General features: G+C 32.3%; 1 protein-coding gene across 1 annotated transcript in view; it reads left to right on the top strand.

The window, feature by feature from the left end:
• LOC129226808 (pre-mRNA-splicing factor SYF1-like) overlaps positions 1–15,007 on the top strand; it is an 82,244-nt gene that overhangs the window by 25,500 nt on the left and 41,737 nt on the right. Inside the window, exons 3-8 of the mRNA XM_054861435.1 lie at positions 1,511–1,634; positions 3,686–3,883; positions 4,210–4,344; positions 7,588–7,752; positions 12,477–12,536; positions 14,093–14,177. Of these exons, the coding sequence (XP_054717410.1) occupies positions 1,511–1,634; positions 3,686–3,883; positions 4,210–4,344; positions 7,588–7,752; positions 12,477–12,536; positions 14,093–14,177 (767 nt within the window). The remainder of the gene's footprint in view (positions 1–1,510; positions 1,635–3,685; positions 3,884–4,209; positions 4,345–7,587; positions 7,753–12,476; positions 12,537–14,092; positions 14,178–15,007) is intronic.

Raw genomic sequence — 15,007 nt, 5'->3', positions numbered from 1 at the left:
GTTGAAAAATAAGCAAACTAGGAGACTGCAGCGTAGGTAGCTGTTACAGAAAGTTCGATAAACAATCAAGCCAGCTGGTTTCCACAATGACAGTTATTTTTTTATTAGTAGGCCTTTATACATGTTATCAAATTAATTGGTAATCAGTTTTTTTTAATTGCAAGGAGAGTGAGTGAAAATTAAAGAAATAAAAGAAACCCGGAGTCGGAGGCGACATGTTTTCGAATGACTCTTAACTCCTTTACCCCAAAATCAATCCGACTCCAACTCCTCGACTCCGACTCCACAGCCCTGGTGATACTACTGCTTTTATTAAAGTTAGTAATTTAACAAGGTGTATTATTTTAAGCTTTTTTTCATTAATTGATGGCATTTAAAAATTATTCTTAAATTTAGTGATTTTCACATAAAAAGAACAGATGTTTGTTATGACAATCCGATCAGCAGTTTCTCCCAATAGGAATAAAAATATTGCCAGTAAAAATATGTTTTTTTAAAAAAAGAAGCTTTGCTCATAAAAAATGCAATACAATGTCATTACTGTATATAGCAATAATAAGTAAACACGCAGTAAGAAAATCGTAGCTCTCTACTCAAAATTCAAGTTCCTTCAAATTTATTTCTTTAGTAATTTCTAAGATGTTCAAACCATTCTCTTTTGGTAACAAGTTTACTTAAAAGTTACCAAATAAATATTTTCAAAACTTCTTTGCTGATTGTGTGTTCTAAAGAAAACTTCCCCTTAAGTACTCTTGGCAGCATATTTTTTCTGAAATTTTTTTTACACTCTCTCTCTTTGACTTCTTAATAAGCAGAATTTATTATTTTTTTAATAATAGAAATTCTTATTTTATTTTATTTATTTCTTTTTTTTGAAATGCTGTCACTTAAAAACTTAGATACCACTATTTATCATACAATTTACTTCAGAATTCACAACAAGCCTTTGCATGCATCATGCACTGCTTTATGGTGAATGGATAAAACAACAGGCATGTAACTTAGTCATGTAACATGGCTCAGGCTACATGCTAAAACGTTAGGCGTTGGGGAGAAAAATGTATGCAAGTCGGACATTAAGAGTCATGAAAAAAATCTATATTATTTTCTTGGTAAATTTGAATAATGAGTGAGACATTCTATTAAAGTTGACCAAGGACATACTTTTCACTCCAGGTTCCCCCCAGCTTCCACTATTTGGTTTAACCAGTTGGATGGGACCCTGAAGACAGCTTTAATTTTTTGATCAGACCAGAATCCCAGTAATCCCTGTTCCTACACCCCAAGAGGAATTGTTTCACTTGGAGGGCTTTGTGACCACAAGCATATTTAATGTCACACCGTCGCCACTGATGAAGATGGTGGGTCTTGAACTGGCTAGGATCAAACCCAGGACCCTCCAGTTACAAGTCTGATTCCTTCCAGCCTCGTTCAACCCCCCACCCCTTAAAAAAAATCTTTATTTTGTAATGATTTGATTAAAATATCTTATAATGCATAAACTTTTCAGTTATACAATCTGGCACAAATACTTGAAACTACGTAGAGTGCAAGTGCGTGGAAAATGCGTTACTGACCCTGCTTATGAAGATGTGAACAGTGCCTTTGAAAGAGCTTTGGTATTTATGCATAAGGTAATAGTTTTAATTTATTTTTATATGTTCTGATCAGGTGTTGATGTTTATTGAAATTTTTTCTTCTAGCAGTCTCATAAAGATAACTGTGCTGTGTTTTGAATCAATGGTTTAATGCAGGGTTCGGCAATTCATTTTAGGTGGGATCCAGACACTTTTGAAACTTTTCAATAAGGTCCTAAGCAAAAAAAGTTATTCTCTTTGCTTTTTACTGTATATTCATTTTCACTCAAAACTAAAATAAAATCAGATCAAATGTGAACCAGAATTTCTTTAGAGATATCGTCAGTATCAACCAGAAAAGATGTACGTAAGCCATCCTTTTTCTACATAGTGCCCTTCCTCTGAAACACATTTTTTCTGTCACATTTTTTCTATTGATGTGGTTGTGAGAGAAAGAGGAGGGACATGTGCAGAGTCAAATTGTTGTCATTCAAGGCCTTTTTTTGAATTGTCCTAACTAATGGCAGTCCAGGGCGATAAATCTGAGCGGAGGGGTTTCAGAGGTGTCCGATAAAATTTCTTTAATTTTCTTGCTTCAAAGCGGCAGTATGTAGCCTTTCATTTTTGTAGAGAAGAATGATGTTACATATTGATTGGCATCCATGTGTACTGTGATATGCAGACGACGTACCCTTGAAAAGTTTTAAAATTTTGCTACAAAAGCTTTTTTTTGTCTTAAGTTACCTACATTTTATGACATATTTTCAATCCAAAACAACTAAAAATGAACTGAACTTACAAGTTTGAAGCAAAGTTTCTTATGATATGCATTTTTGTATGACTCTTGATTGTAAACATTGCTAGGGAACAGGGAATAAAATCATTTCTTTTTTTTCATAATATTTAGAACTTTAGCAAAAACAGAAATGTGTTGACAAAACACTAGCTGCTTTTAAGTGCATTTTTGGGAATGATTTTTGAGTTAACTTTTGAACTAGTTTATATCTATATATTATTATGTGATTTTTAATCAAGATAATTTATTTAAGATTCTTCTTTTACGCTTCTTTTGTGATGATAAATTCAAACTTTCTCTTTCTGTATTTTTTGACTAATGAGTGCATTAGGTTAAAATTTTTGTTTCATTACAATCTTCTCATTACATATTAATTTTTTAAAAGTTTTATTTTTCCGGAAAAAAAAAAGAAACTTTTATATCCTTCTGAAATAATTTTTGCCATATACGACAATTATTACTGTAGGCAATTGAACTTGCTTAAAACGAGCATGAAAGAACCGCTATATTCTCTCGTTATAACCAAATGCTTGTAGAAAATGAGTTTCCGAAAAAAAAAAAAAAAAATGATACAATTTTCATTTGGTTTGGAACAGCACCAAAGAAGTTGATTAATTTGCTTTGAACTACCGTAGTGTCTCATTCTTGTGTTACTGTTTTTTTTAATGAATATTCAGAGCAAAAGAAACATTGTGATTTACACACTTTTTTTGCACATCTAAAGCCTTAAAGTTTGTAGAGAGTAGTTCAGCTTCAAATATTTCACATTCCTCCTTATCATTGCCCCCCCCCTCCCCCATCCACCCCATTTTATTTTTCTCCTGCATTGGCTTAAATTTGAGTTTTAATATATCTCGGAAGTAAGTAGTACCTTGGAAGTGATAACATTGGTGTCAATGAATAGAGTTCTCAAATGCTTTATACATCACAAATTTTGAAAAATGTTCTGTTATCACTTGTTTCAAAATCTCTGACCCACTCAGAACTTTTGGTTAACTTTAGAGTGGTAAAGGAGTTTTTTAATGAAATGACAAGATGAGCTGGAAGTATATTGAAATTTATGGATTACAAATATATTGCTAGCTTTAAACGGGTTTGCTCATTAAAAGCGAGTAATGTTCCCACACATGTAACGTTGTAATAACCAAATATTCCGATCTCCTTGTTAAATCCAAGTTCTTGTTTAATCATGGCTCTTTATAAGCACGTTTGTAGTTTCTAATAATTTATACACTTATTTATTTTTTTTTTTGTAAATATGGGTACCTTTTTTTAATGTTTTGTATTTATCTTTTTTATTGATGCTTTCCAGATGCCTCGCATTTGGCTTGATTACTGTGAGTTTCTGATGAACCAGTGCCAAGTCACCCGAACAAGACATGTGTTTGATCGAGCTCTGAGAGCTTTGCCCATCACACAACACCATAGGATTTGGCCACTTTATCTTACATTTGTTTCAGAAAAGGCTATTCCAGAAACTGCTGTTCGTGTTTACAGGCGTTACTTGAAGGTGATTTTATTTTAGATTTAAAATGTTAGTAGTTTCTTAAATAATACAATACACATGTAAGTAATATTGAACACTATTGATTATTGCTTCATAAATGTTTACTTTTGACTCTAAAAAGCCAATATCAGCTTTGTTTTAAGTGTTAATTGTGCATTCTATTGGTTCTACTCTTTGCACCTATAGAATGTTTCTACTCTTTGCACCTACAGAACTAATGTGCAATAAATATATAGCATATTGTTTACATACTATTCATGTTTTTGTACTCCTTTCTGAAAAGGAAAAAGAAAGAAAAATTTTAAGTGCCTTCTTTGTTTTTTTAACAGCTGTGTAATGAAGATGCTGAGGACTACATTGATTATTTGATGCAAATTGATCGGCTGGATGAAGCTGCTGTGAAATTAGCTGAAATTGTGAACAGTGAACAATTTGTCTCCAAACATGGAAAGCCAAAACATCAAGTATGTTTATTGCATCAAGAGTTGAAATCATGCATCTGTTTTATCATACTGTAATAACTTAAAATGAGTTATTATTAACATTTTAATACTATAAAAATGAATTTAATTCCGATTTCTCAAAATTTTTGTTCTAATGAATTCTTTTTTATTCTGCTACATTAATATCTTTCAGTTCCAAATTCAACAAGATGTTCACTTTTCTTAACAATCGTAACAAAGATCTCTAGCCTAAAACATATAGATGAGCTGTAACATAGATAAAATGTCATGTTATTTTGAGTGAATATATTACATAGAAAAAATAATTGAATCAAAATTAATTACTGCAATTCAAAACCATTTTGAGAATTTATCGACTGAAATCTACCTTTAACAAGTAGTGTATGGTAATCTTTTACTTCATGCATACAGTTTAATTGTGATGAACATGTTAAATATTATTTTTAATGATTATTCAATATTTTGAAAGAAGTAAGGTAAAATATATTGCATTTTAAGATTTTTTAAGTTCACTTAAAAAAAATGTATGGGCTGCCTAAAAGTAGTTCCCTTGTAACTTTGACCAAATATAGCGGCAAAAAGTAAAAGAAAAGATACTGCCAACTTAAAAATTCACCAAGTGTGGTGCATGTTATGGAAAAACACTTAAAAAACTTTAATAGTAATAAATTATTAAAAATTATTATTCTTCATAACTAGTGCTTCTTTTTTTACATTAAAGAGTTTTATTTTGTTCTGAGATATTTAACATTCGCTGTCCTAGGTATATTTGAAAAAACTAATACAGTCAACTCTCAATACCTCAATGTCCCAAGGGACCGGCTAAAACGTTCAAATTATTGCTAGTTCGAGTTATGGGAAGTTTCCATAACAGTCTCAAGAGTTTGGGACCCAATAAAAACTTTGAGATAAAGTAATATTCGAGTTATAAGGCTTCAAGTTATAGAGATTCGACTGTAGTCTGAACCGAGAGAGAGAGAAAAAGCTTATGTTACAAAATCAAGGTTCATATATGAAAAGAAGATTTGTTTCAGTTTTTGTTTAAGTCTTACTAAAAATTTTTTGGGTACATTTGTATATAGTTTCTGAAAAAAATGAAAAATATTTTTTGGAGTGAACTTGTTTAAAGGATACTTTTTCAAAAAATAAATAAATAAAATTAAATCGAGGTTATCACTTACATTGTGCTGTCATGTTTTTCTTTATTGATGGAAAAGTGTTTTTTATTTTTATTTTGTGTGGATAACAAAAATCTTCTCTTGTTAGCAAAAATCTGGTAACTTGTATTTTTTATTTTAATGTATTGCTCGTTTTCTGTATGTCTGAAAACTGATAAAATCTTTCACTGTTTAGGCCATTTTTTGCATTAAATAAAAAACTTGTTTCCCCCCCTCGACAGAGTTCACATTATGTGAAAAAAGAAAGGGGAGTAATTTTCATGTCTTTTTTGTAGTTTAGTCTCTTGCTTAAAAATGTTTGATAAATATTTATTTATTTATTTTTTTGAACAAAATTTTTGCACATGTTGCCCAAAATTCATTGAATGAGCATATCATCATAAAATAGTTTTCCATTTGTTTACTAGAACAAAGGTGCATCTTACTATTTAAGCGATATTGACTATTTTTTTTTTGAAAAAAATTAATATTACAATCTTGTTTAATGTTAGTTATTATATAAGCAAGGTTCTTTTTTTTTTAAAATCCTTTATTTACTAAATGTTTTGCTAATGAAATACTACTGTAACTGTTTGAAAAATATATGAGGGCTGTTTTTTTCCTACCTCTGTTTGCCCACTATGAAGGGGGCTGCTGTGCGTAGTAGACAACAATGCATCTACCCTTCTGTACCTCCTGTTGTTGCAAAGTCTAAGACCATTTTTTGTTGAGCTGCTGTCACGTAACATGAATGTCTCCATTTTTTCTCTTGCCAAGTGTGAATTGTGAAATAATAAGCTTTTCTTGCACTCGAGAAGGAATAGTGAAGGGAAAATTCATTCAGTGCTCCCGACTGGTGCCAAAATTTTGAAGATGACCCAATTCATGTGCAACATGGAGGGGAACAAAGAAGGAAGTCTGTTGCTATAAATGACCTTTGATGAGCTGACTAATTGGTTAAACAAAATTGAAGGTTTATGATAAGTAAATTATTGATGAAATTGTTAGCCAAGCTACCATTTTGGGATGCTCCTAAAATGATCAGTAGCTTAAAGAAGCCGTCACTGTAAAAATTGTTTATGCTCTTTTATATCCTTGAAAGATTTCCTTGGGGATGTAAGCCTGTCTGCTGTATACTCAGGCCCGTGTCCAGGATTTCATAAAGGGAGGGGTTGAAACTTTTTGCCTTTGTAACTTATGTTGTCAAAGGAAAACTAACTACAAGTGTTGAATAGTTCATTTTAGTTCGATAACTAGGCTTTTTTTTTAAATACGTTTTGTGTTTTTTTTTTTTTTTTTTTAATGAAATCTTATTTGTACAGTTGAACATTTTGTAAAAGCACACATATTTCTTTTATGCCACCTAATGCTAGTTTCTTTCTTTCTTTTTTTTTTCTTTTGTTTTTCCATCAAATAACATTGAACAGGAATTTAATGAAAATAAAAATTTTATTTAAAAGACATTGCTGTTTCGCATAGAAACACTTTTCTAATGTGTGAAACGACTAATTCATCCAACACTAAAGGCGTACCATGAAAAAAAACCTAACAATAAGCAAAGTAATCATTTTCCCTGCCCCTAAGTTTTTTTTTTTTTGGGGGGGGGGGGCTACATCATTGTCTAATATTCTTTTAAATAATTTTCCCCTGCATGCTTACAGCATTGCCGGACTCTTCAGCCATTCCTCCGTCGTTAATTTTTTTCAAGTACTTAGAAGCGAAGGGGCTTGGGAATCCTACAATTGAGGAAAATGCTAATTGCTAAACATGGGGAAATATTAAAGAGGGTGAATACTGTATCAGAGTTTAACTCTAAAATTAATTAAAACTTAAAATACATTTTGGAAAATCGTTTAATGATTCATTGATTTTTTTTTCTTTCAATGGGAGGGGTTTAACCCCTAAAACCCTCCCCTTGGACACGGCTCTGTGTATACTGTATTATTCAAGGGTAAGCATTTGGAAGATATGTTTGGGGGACAAGAGAGCCAATTTCAATATTTATGTAATTAATTGATTGCTTCTGTAAAAAGTTCCTATTATGGCTGGTTGTTAAAATATTATTGTTTTAAATTTATATTTTTAGCTCTGGAATGAGTTGTGTGAACTTATTTCTAAAAATCCTGACAAAGTTCACTCTCTTAATGTGGATGCAATTATTCGTGATGGTCTACGCCGTTTTACGGATCAAGTAGGACATTTTTGGAACTGTTTGGCCGATTACTACATCAGAAGTGGACTTTTTGATAGGGTATGTTGCATTTTGTCATTATGTTTCATTCCAATGAGCTGTGACATTTTTGATAAGTTAATTATTTGTCTAGAGATAATTGTGTGATTTAAAATGATAGTTTCTCAAACACTGTCTGAAAAATATTTTTACTTTCTAGAAAAGATATTTTATTTCTTGTTGACAAAAAAATATTTCACTCACAAACACCCTGAAAAAAAAAAAAAACCTTTAATTATGTTTTAAAATACTGCTGAAAAGCATTTGATCCCAATTACTCCTTGAAGTGGTCTCAATTTTCAATGAACCATGAGAACAAGGTTAACTTTACCCCCTTTTGAACCTAGCCAATCTGTCATTTTTTTTCGGCCTAAATATGCAATAAATTCTTTTACCCTTTTAAATCCAATGTTGTATATACAGGATGTTTCAAAAAGAATGACCCGATTTAAAATGCAAGCATTGTGAAAACTATTGAAAATAGACACTTCAGATTAATTTTGTATTACATGGAAAGTAAAAAAGTTTTTTTACATAAAAAACTAAAGTTGCTCAATATGTCCACCTTTGGATGCACGGTATATGTCTACACAGTACTCAAATTCGTCCCAAACTTTTGCAAGCATGTCTGCATTGACTACTTCCACTACTTACACAAACAACCTGCATCTTTGCATTGTTTATACCACCTTCTAATGCTGTTCTGGGAAGGAGGTTCAATACCAGGGCAGTGGCGGATTGGTTGAAAAAATCGGCCCTGTCATTAGGAGATGCAGCGTCCCCATAGCTCTTTTAGATATTAAATTTTACCTAACGATTGGGATATCACTTAAATCTGAGGAAATTATTCTTAACAACTAAATATGTTTTATTTAAACAAAATTTAACATATAGGACCACTTCTGCGCTTTAATGGTGAACAAATTGATACAGTATTAACTAAACCTTGTTTTGGGGGAAAATTGTGATTATAATGGTCCATTTAAGTATTTTTATAATGCCCGTAACTTGATTGAATATTTCTGTAATGATAACACTGTTTGGCTAGTATGACCTTTTCTGCAGTCATAACAAGTAACTTAATTGCCCTGTTTTATGAAACAGATCTAGCGATGTTCATGGGTGAAAGACTAAGGCCATCTTTAGAATGTGATGGCTCCCTCGACACAAACATACATTACTGGACCCTATCATAAACATTCCCTTTTTTATATTGCACGACACTGACGACCCCCAGACTCAATACGAGGTCAAAAACCTGGTGGGAGGGGTCGGGTACGAGTTTGGCAGCCCCTTAATTATTTTTTTTCAAACGCATGTATCAATACAGAGAGAGAGAGTGGACTTAGCTTTCTGGCTTCTGGGAGTCAAAGTATTAGCAATATAAACTTAATGAAAATATTAACATTGAGTCTGAAATAAGGGGTTCCTAGGGGCCTCTCCCCCAGAAATTTTTTGAAATTGTAATCTTAAAAACTCAATTTAAGACAATATTTGGTGATGTTAGGGGAACGTAGGTTCAGGGTTTCTCCTGCTGCAATTTTTCGGAAGTGGAAATCCAAAAACAAACTTTTAAATTATCTTCCAGTATATGCTATGAAGAGCGGTTCCAGGAGCTCTTCTCTGAAATTTTTAAAAAAATATATTAGCTCTAAAAACGCAGTTTTGGAAGATCTTTGGTGATTTTAAGTCGAAGTAGATTCCGAGGCCATCCACCAGAAAATTTTCAAATTGAAGTCTTAAAAAACCTTTTTTGGTAAAGACTAGGGCACCGGCAGTTACTCGAAACTTAAGTTCCAAAAACGAAATTTTTGCTAACCTTCAGTGATGTTAGAAAATGGAGTTTTCAGGAGGCTCACCCTGGAAAATTTTCGAAATTGAAGCTCTAAAAACGAGATTTAAAAAGTGCTTCATTGATAATGCCGAGAGAAAGGAGGGGACGGGGCACTTACCTGAAAATTTTTGATACTGTTAATTTGAAATCACAGTTTTAGACCATATTTGGGAATGTTAAAAAAATGGGAGAGGTTCGAGTGCTTTCCTCTAGCAAATTATCGAAACTGGAATTCCATGTTATGGCGGGAGTGGATTCGGCTGTTCTGTTATGAAGTTATTCAAAATTGAAGCCCAAAAATTTAAATTTTACGTGATCTTCCGTGATATTAGGAGGGGGGGGGGGAGGTTCTGTGAATTGCTAGAATTTTTTCGATCTTGGTTTTTATCAACTTATTTTCTTTTTGAACTGAGGGGCCCGAAACCGTGAGTTTGTACAGCGTACAGAATACTTTATGTTTCGTCAAAAAATGTTTTAAACTCACATTTCGGCAGCCTTCGGCCTTTGATTTGATAATCTTAATAATGTAGAGTCTTTCATGCGCCTCAATGGTATTTTAAGAATGTATTTTTTAAAATAATTTTACTTTACGGAAAAAAATATTTTGTCACTTTTATTCCAGTTGTTATAAACAGGGTCGCCGAGAGCAAAAGGGGAAAAAATGACATAGAACAAATTTTTTCACAGGCCCCCTTCTACACCTTTCACTATTGGGATAGTTTACCCCCGCACGAGTTCATTTCCGAGCCGGGCCCCTATGCTAAGCTGACTTGACCTCACGTCGGCCCTTGTTGTAAGTTGCATTTTATAGCAATTGTGAATTGTCATTTATGAATAAAAGCGTCAAAGAGACCAAAAGTATTTTAACTTTTTATGACTGCTAAGGTGTTGCTTTTTTTTTAATTTATTCATTTATTTTTTATTACACCACTAAAAATATATTGGCAGCCCCAGGGCCGGACTAACTAAAAGTAAGGCTCCAGGCCCACATTGATTTGGAGGCCCCCTGAAGACTATGCAGTGTTATATTTACATTTTTGAAGCACAAATGCACTTTTGGAGGCCTCTTTGTCTAATCACACAACTACATATAAGTCACTTATGTGCATTTATGAATTTTATGAATCCCTTTGGGCCCCCTCATAATCGTGACCAAGGAAATTCGTTACTGGCAGAATGATTAAAAATTCCCCTTTAAAGAAGTTTTTTTTTCAATTAATAAGTCATAATTTTTATTACTTTTTTTTAATACATGTATTTTTCATATCGTTGCAATGTTATGCATAATTCTTTGAAAATTTTGGAACCCCTAAGGAACATGGGGCTCCAGGTCTGGGCCTATTCAGCCTGTGTGGTAATCGGGCCCTGGGCAGCCCCATTTCAGAAATTCCCCCTCCCCCTCCTCTTGGTGACGGCCCTGTCTCCCTCCACCCGCAAGCTTTAGCCCATGCTTAAAAAGGAGCTGAAGCTGAGTTTTCCGAATTTGGGTTATTCTAACCACATGCACGCAAAATTGACATTTTGCTGTTAGTATACAGGCCTGAAATGATCGGCCCGAAGCATGACCAGCCCACCGTGCAAATGCCCGGTTGCCCGCCGGCTGTATCCGCCACTGTACCAGGGTATTCTCGAAGAAAATCATGCTGAACAGTTTTACGGACTCACACTTTGCGAAGCATAGAACACAATACGATTTTTGTCGTGCAGTCGCTATATTCATAAACACTGAAATGGCGGGCGAAGAGAGTTAGTGCTACCAATTGGCAACTCCTTGAAACTCGAGATTTTCCCCATTCTAACGATACCTTTACTTAATGAAACGGATTAAAATCTGAATAGTTATGATTTTTTGTAATCGGGTCATTCTTTTTTTACACCCAGTATATATATTAGAGACTATGTGCACATTTGATTAGTTCATCGCATGTATACTATTCAACATTTCAAAACTTAAAAGGAAAGAGAAAGGTTTATAAAAAATATGATAATTGTCTTTAGAAGCTCTTCAGTAATTATTCTTTGTGTGTTTAAAAGGAAGTTGTCTGTTCTTTTACAATATGTAAAGTGATATCTATGTCTCTGGCCATATTGTTCAATACAGATTCATTTCTAATTCAAAGGTTATATTTTGATAAATTTATATTGGCCCAAGCTTATACAAAATATTTAAATGTTTCAGGTCCACTTGCAATAGTAATACGTGCTTCAAAAGCAAACTTTAAAACCAACTTATATGGCAAGTAATCCTAGACCTTTTTCAAATTTTACTCTAAATCCTTCAGTGGTATCATGCAACTTGCTTGTGCTGTATCCCACAATTGATTTTTGGCAAACAATTATCTATATATATATATTTTTTTGAGGTGCTCATTGAGTGGCAATTGGCTGGTGATTTGTTTTAAATAGTCACTTGTTTCAATTAGTTGCTCTGTGGCCCATGACGACCTGTTACTTTGGCTCTTTTTTGAAGTGTCACATCATTAGGATAGCTTACCACATGGTAAGTGGCAACTGAATCTTGGCCCTCACAGTTTTGTAGCAATCAATACTGTTGTTTTTCAGTTTTGCTACAGTGTTCTAAATCAACCATTATTCTTAGAACTAAGTAAATTGAAGGACAAAAAAGGAAAAAAAGAAGTTATGCAAAGGATTAGCTTAAGTAAATGAAAACTTCAGGAAGTTTTAATTCACTTAAGTTATTTTATTTACTTAAAAGTTATAATTTACTTTTAAGGAAATGATTGATTTTAGAAGATCAAAAACTGAATTTTATTATCTACTTACTTTGCAAGATTTCTAATACATAAATTTTTGATTATTAATCTTGCATAGCAACAAGTATCGTTGAGAATTTAATTAGTTTCCAGTTTTTAGGATTCATTTAATGTAGAATTGCAATCTTATTTTGCAGGCAAGAGACATATATGAAGAAGCAATTAACACAGTCATGACTGTCAGAGACTTTACTCAGGTAAGTGCATTTCAGAGATGATTCTTTTATTGTGACATTTTGTTCCACCGTGTTTATTTCGGGGTGCATGTAAGGGGGCCGGGGAGGCTTATATTTTAATTTAAGCAACTTGTATAATATGTAATGGTCACTTCAAGAAATAATTTCCAGTATGTGAAAAAGAAGAACTTCCCTAATTCTATAATTTAATACTTTTATAAATATATGCATATAAGGTGAGTAAATAAAATTATATTTTAGAAAAGTTAAAAAAACTTTTGAATGCTTTTGATCAGACCCACACCCAGCTCATAAATGATAGCTAACGTAAAAAGAAAAGGGTATTTATGTGATTAAGAATTTTACGTTTCATTTAAAAAAATAGATCTAAGATGTAAACCTACATTGCATAATTTAGGAATTTCAATTATAATTCAACTGTTGTTCAATAAATTCTAAAAGACCAAAAACAAACAAACAGAAATTTTGCTTACAGAAACTAGGAGAAGCCTTAGAAAAGTTTAAAAAAGTAATCAAGTTTTCCTTTCTAGCTTAAAAAAGCAAAATAATGCATTTTTCCAAAGTTTAAAAATTTAGAAAGAGTGTTGCAATAGCATTAGTCAAGTATATGATATTTTAATAATTTACTGAATCTAATTCCATAAAAACTGAGAAAATAAAAGCCGACAACTTTTAATTAACGTTAAAATATTTCAATTTAACTCGATTTTAATAAGACAAAAGTGCTTGGATCGCTATGAAATAAAGTACATTAAAAAAATGTGAACAAAAAACAAAACAAAGGGGAAGGGAATAACTACAGCAACAAAACGTCAGTTTTAGCTGAGATAATTAATTCCATTCATCCTTTATTTTTGATTTTATTTTTGAGCTCAACAATTTAGAATTGCTTGACTAGCTTAAAGTAAGCCACTGGTTCTGGTTTTCTAAAAACAATTCTTACAGCTCTCCTAAAGCTCCTAGAAACTTCTAATAAATTTCATCTTAAGCAGAAAATTTCAAGCTTTTGCTTGACATAAAACTTGAGTACGTATATAAAGTACTTGGTTCCCATTTTTGCAAATATACGCGAAAAATGAGCATAAAGTTCGAATTAAAAAAAAAACAAATTTGAATTTTAGAAAAAACCATTCTAGGTGCACACCCCTATGCTACAAATGAAATTTGTACCAAATTTCTTGAAAATAGACGGAATGGTCTTGACCCTAAGCGCATCACAGTCCTACATGCATCCATACGTCCAAACTTTCTGTTTTATTATTAGTAGATATTGAATATTAATTACCTATTTCTATGTAAAAGATCATCCTTTTTATTTCAAAATGAATGTCTTATTCAACAAGCAAATTTAATTCAAAATGATTAAAATTCCGAACATTTCAATCAAATAAGTAGATATTTGATGTTATAAGAGGAAATATGCTATTAATTTAGTCAATTTTAAAATTTGAATGAAATTTGTCTCCAAAAGCTTACTAAACAAAGTATTCTGTATGAGAATCCTCTCTCTCTTGAATCAAAACATAAGGCTTAATGGAATCTTTTTCTTATCTCAGGTGTTTGATGCCTATTCTCAATGTGAAGAAAGTCTTATTAAGGCCAAAATTGAAGTTGTTGAAAGAGAAGGATCTATAGAAGAAGGTTTGCTTTTGTAGTTCTTAGATTTTTGTTGTATTTGTAGTGCAAGTATATGAGCAACAGATCAGCATCCCCCCCCCTTCTTTTTGAGCTTACAACTATTATAGAGCAGTTGAAAATAGCAATTTTTGGTGCTCTCTCTAGTTAACAATGTAGCAACATTTGATGAACTAAGACAGTGCTTGTAACGTTTCAAAAAACTAAAATGGTAATTAAGTAATTCATTATTTGAAAATTTTTCAAAGTTGAATATTCATTATCCTAAGCAAATACAATCTTGCATTTTTTGCTTCCCCTTACCATTAAACTAAAAAGAAAATAAAAAATGTTAAATTTTATGTAATAGAGGCTTTCCCTTTTTTCTGCATGATATTAGCATTTTTGTTTGAATAGCAAAAACTTCAACATTACCTCAAAATGCACATTTTTTTTTTTTTTTGTTTGTTTAAAGTTTTTTACTCAAAGTTGAAACTTAAAGCTCTAACTTTCATGATTTTGTTCCAGTACTTTTTTTGATCTTGCGCATCTATCTATTAAAAATTTGAAACACTATTTATTTATTAAATTTTTTGCTTCTTTTTGCTCCCTTACTCCATGTACATTTGAGGTAGTGAGAAGCAAAGGAATGTAAATGACAAAATTAAAAATTTGGAGATAACCAGTACAAATGGTAGGGGAACCTCTCCTCTGTCTTGGGGCAAGATATAGTACTAGTAGCCCTGGTAGGTGCTACTGTGCAGCGAGATTTGTAAAAAAAATCAATGAATGCGTACCTAGGACGTTGTCTGTAAACATATTTTTTTCAAAACTTAAGAATGTCCACTTACATCCCT

Source organism: Uloborus diversus, chromosome 7 (genome assembly GCF_026930045.1).
Source record: "Uloborus diversus isolate 005 chromosome 7, Udiv.v.3.1, whole genome shotgun sequence".
Taxonomy (NCBI): domain Eukaryota; kingdom Metazoa; phylum Arthropoda; class Arachnida; order Araneae; family Uloboridae; genus Uloborus; species Uloborus diversus.
This window is presented reverse-complemented; position numbering and strand designations above follow the sequence as displayed.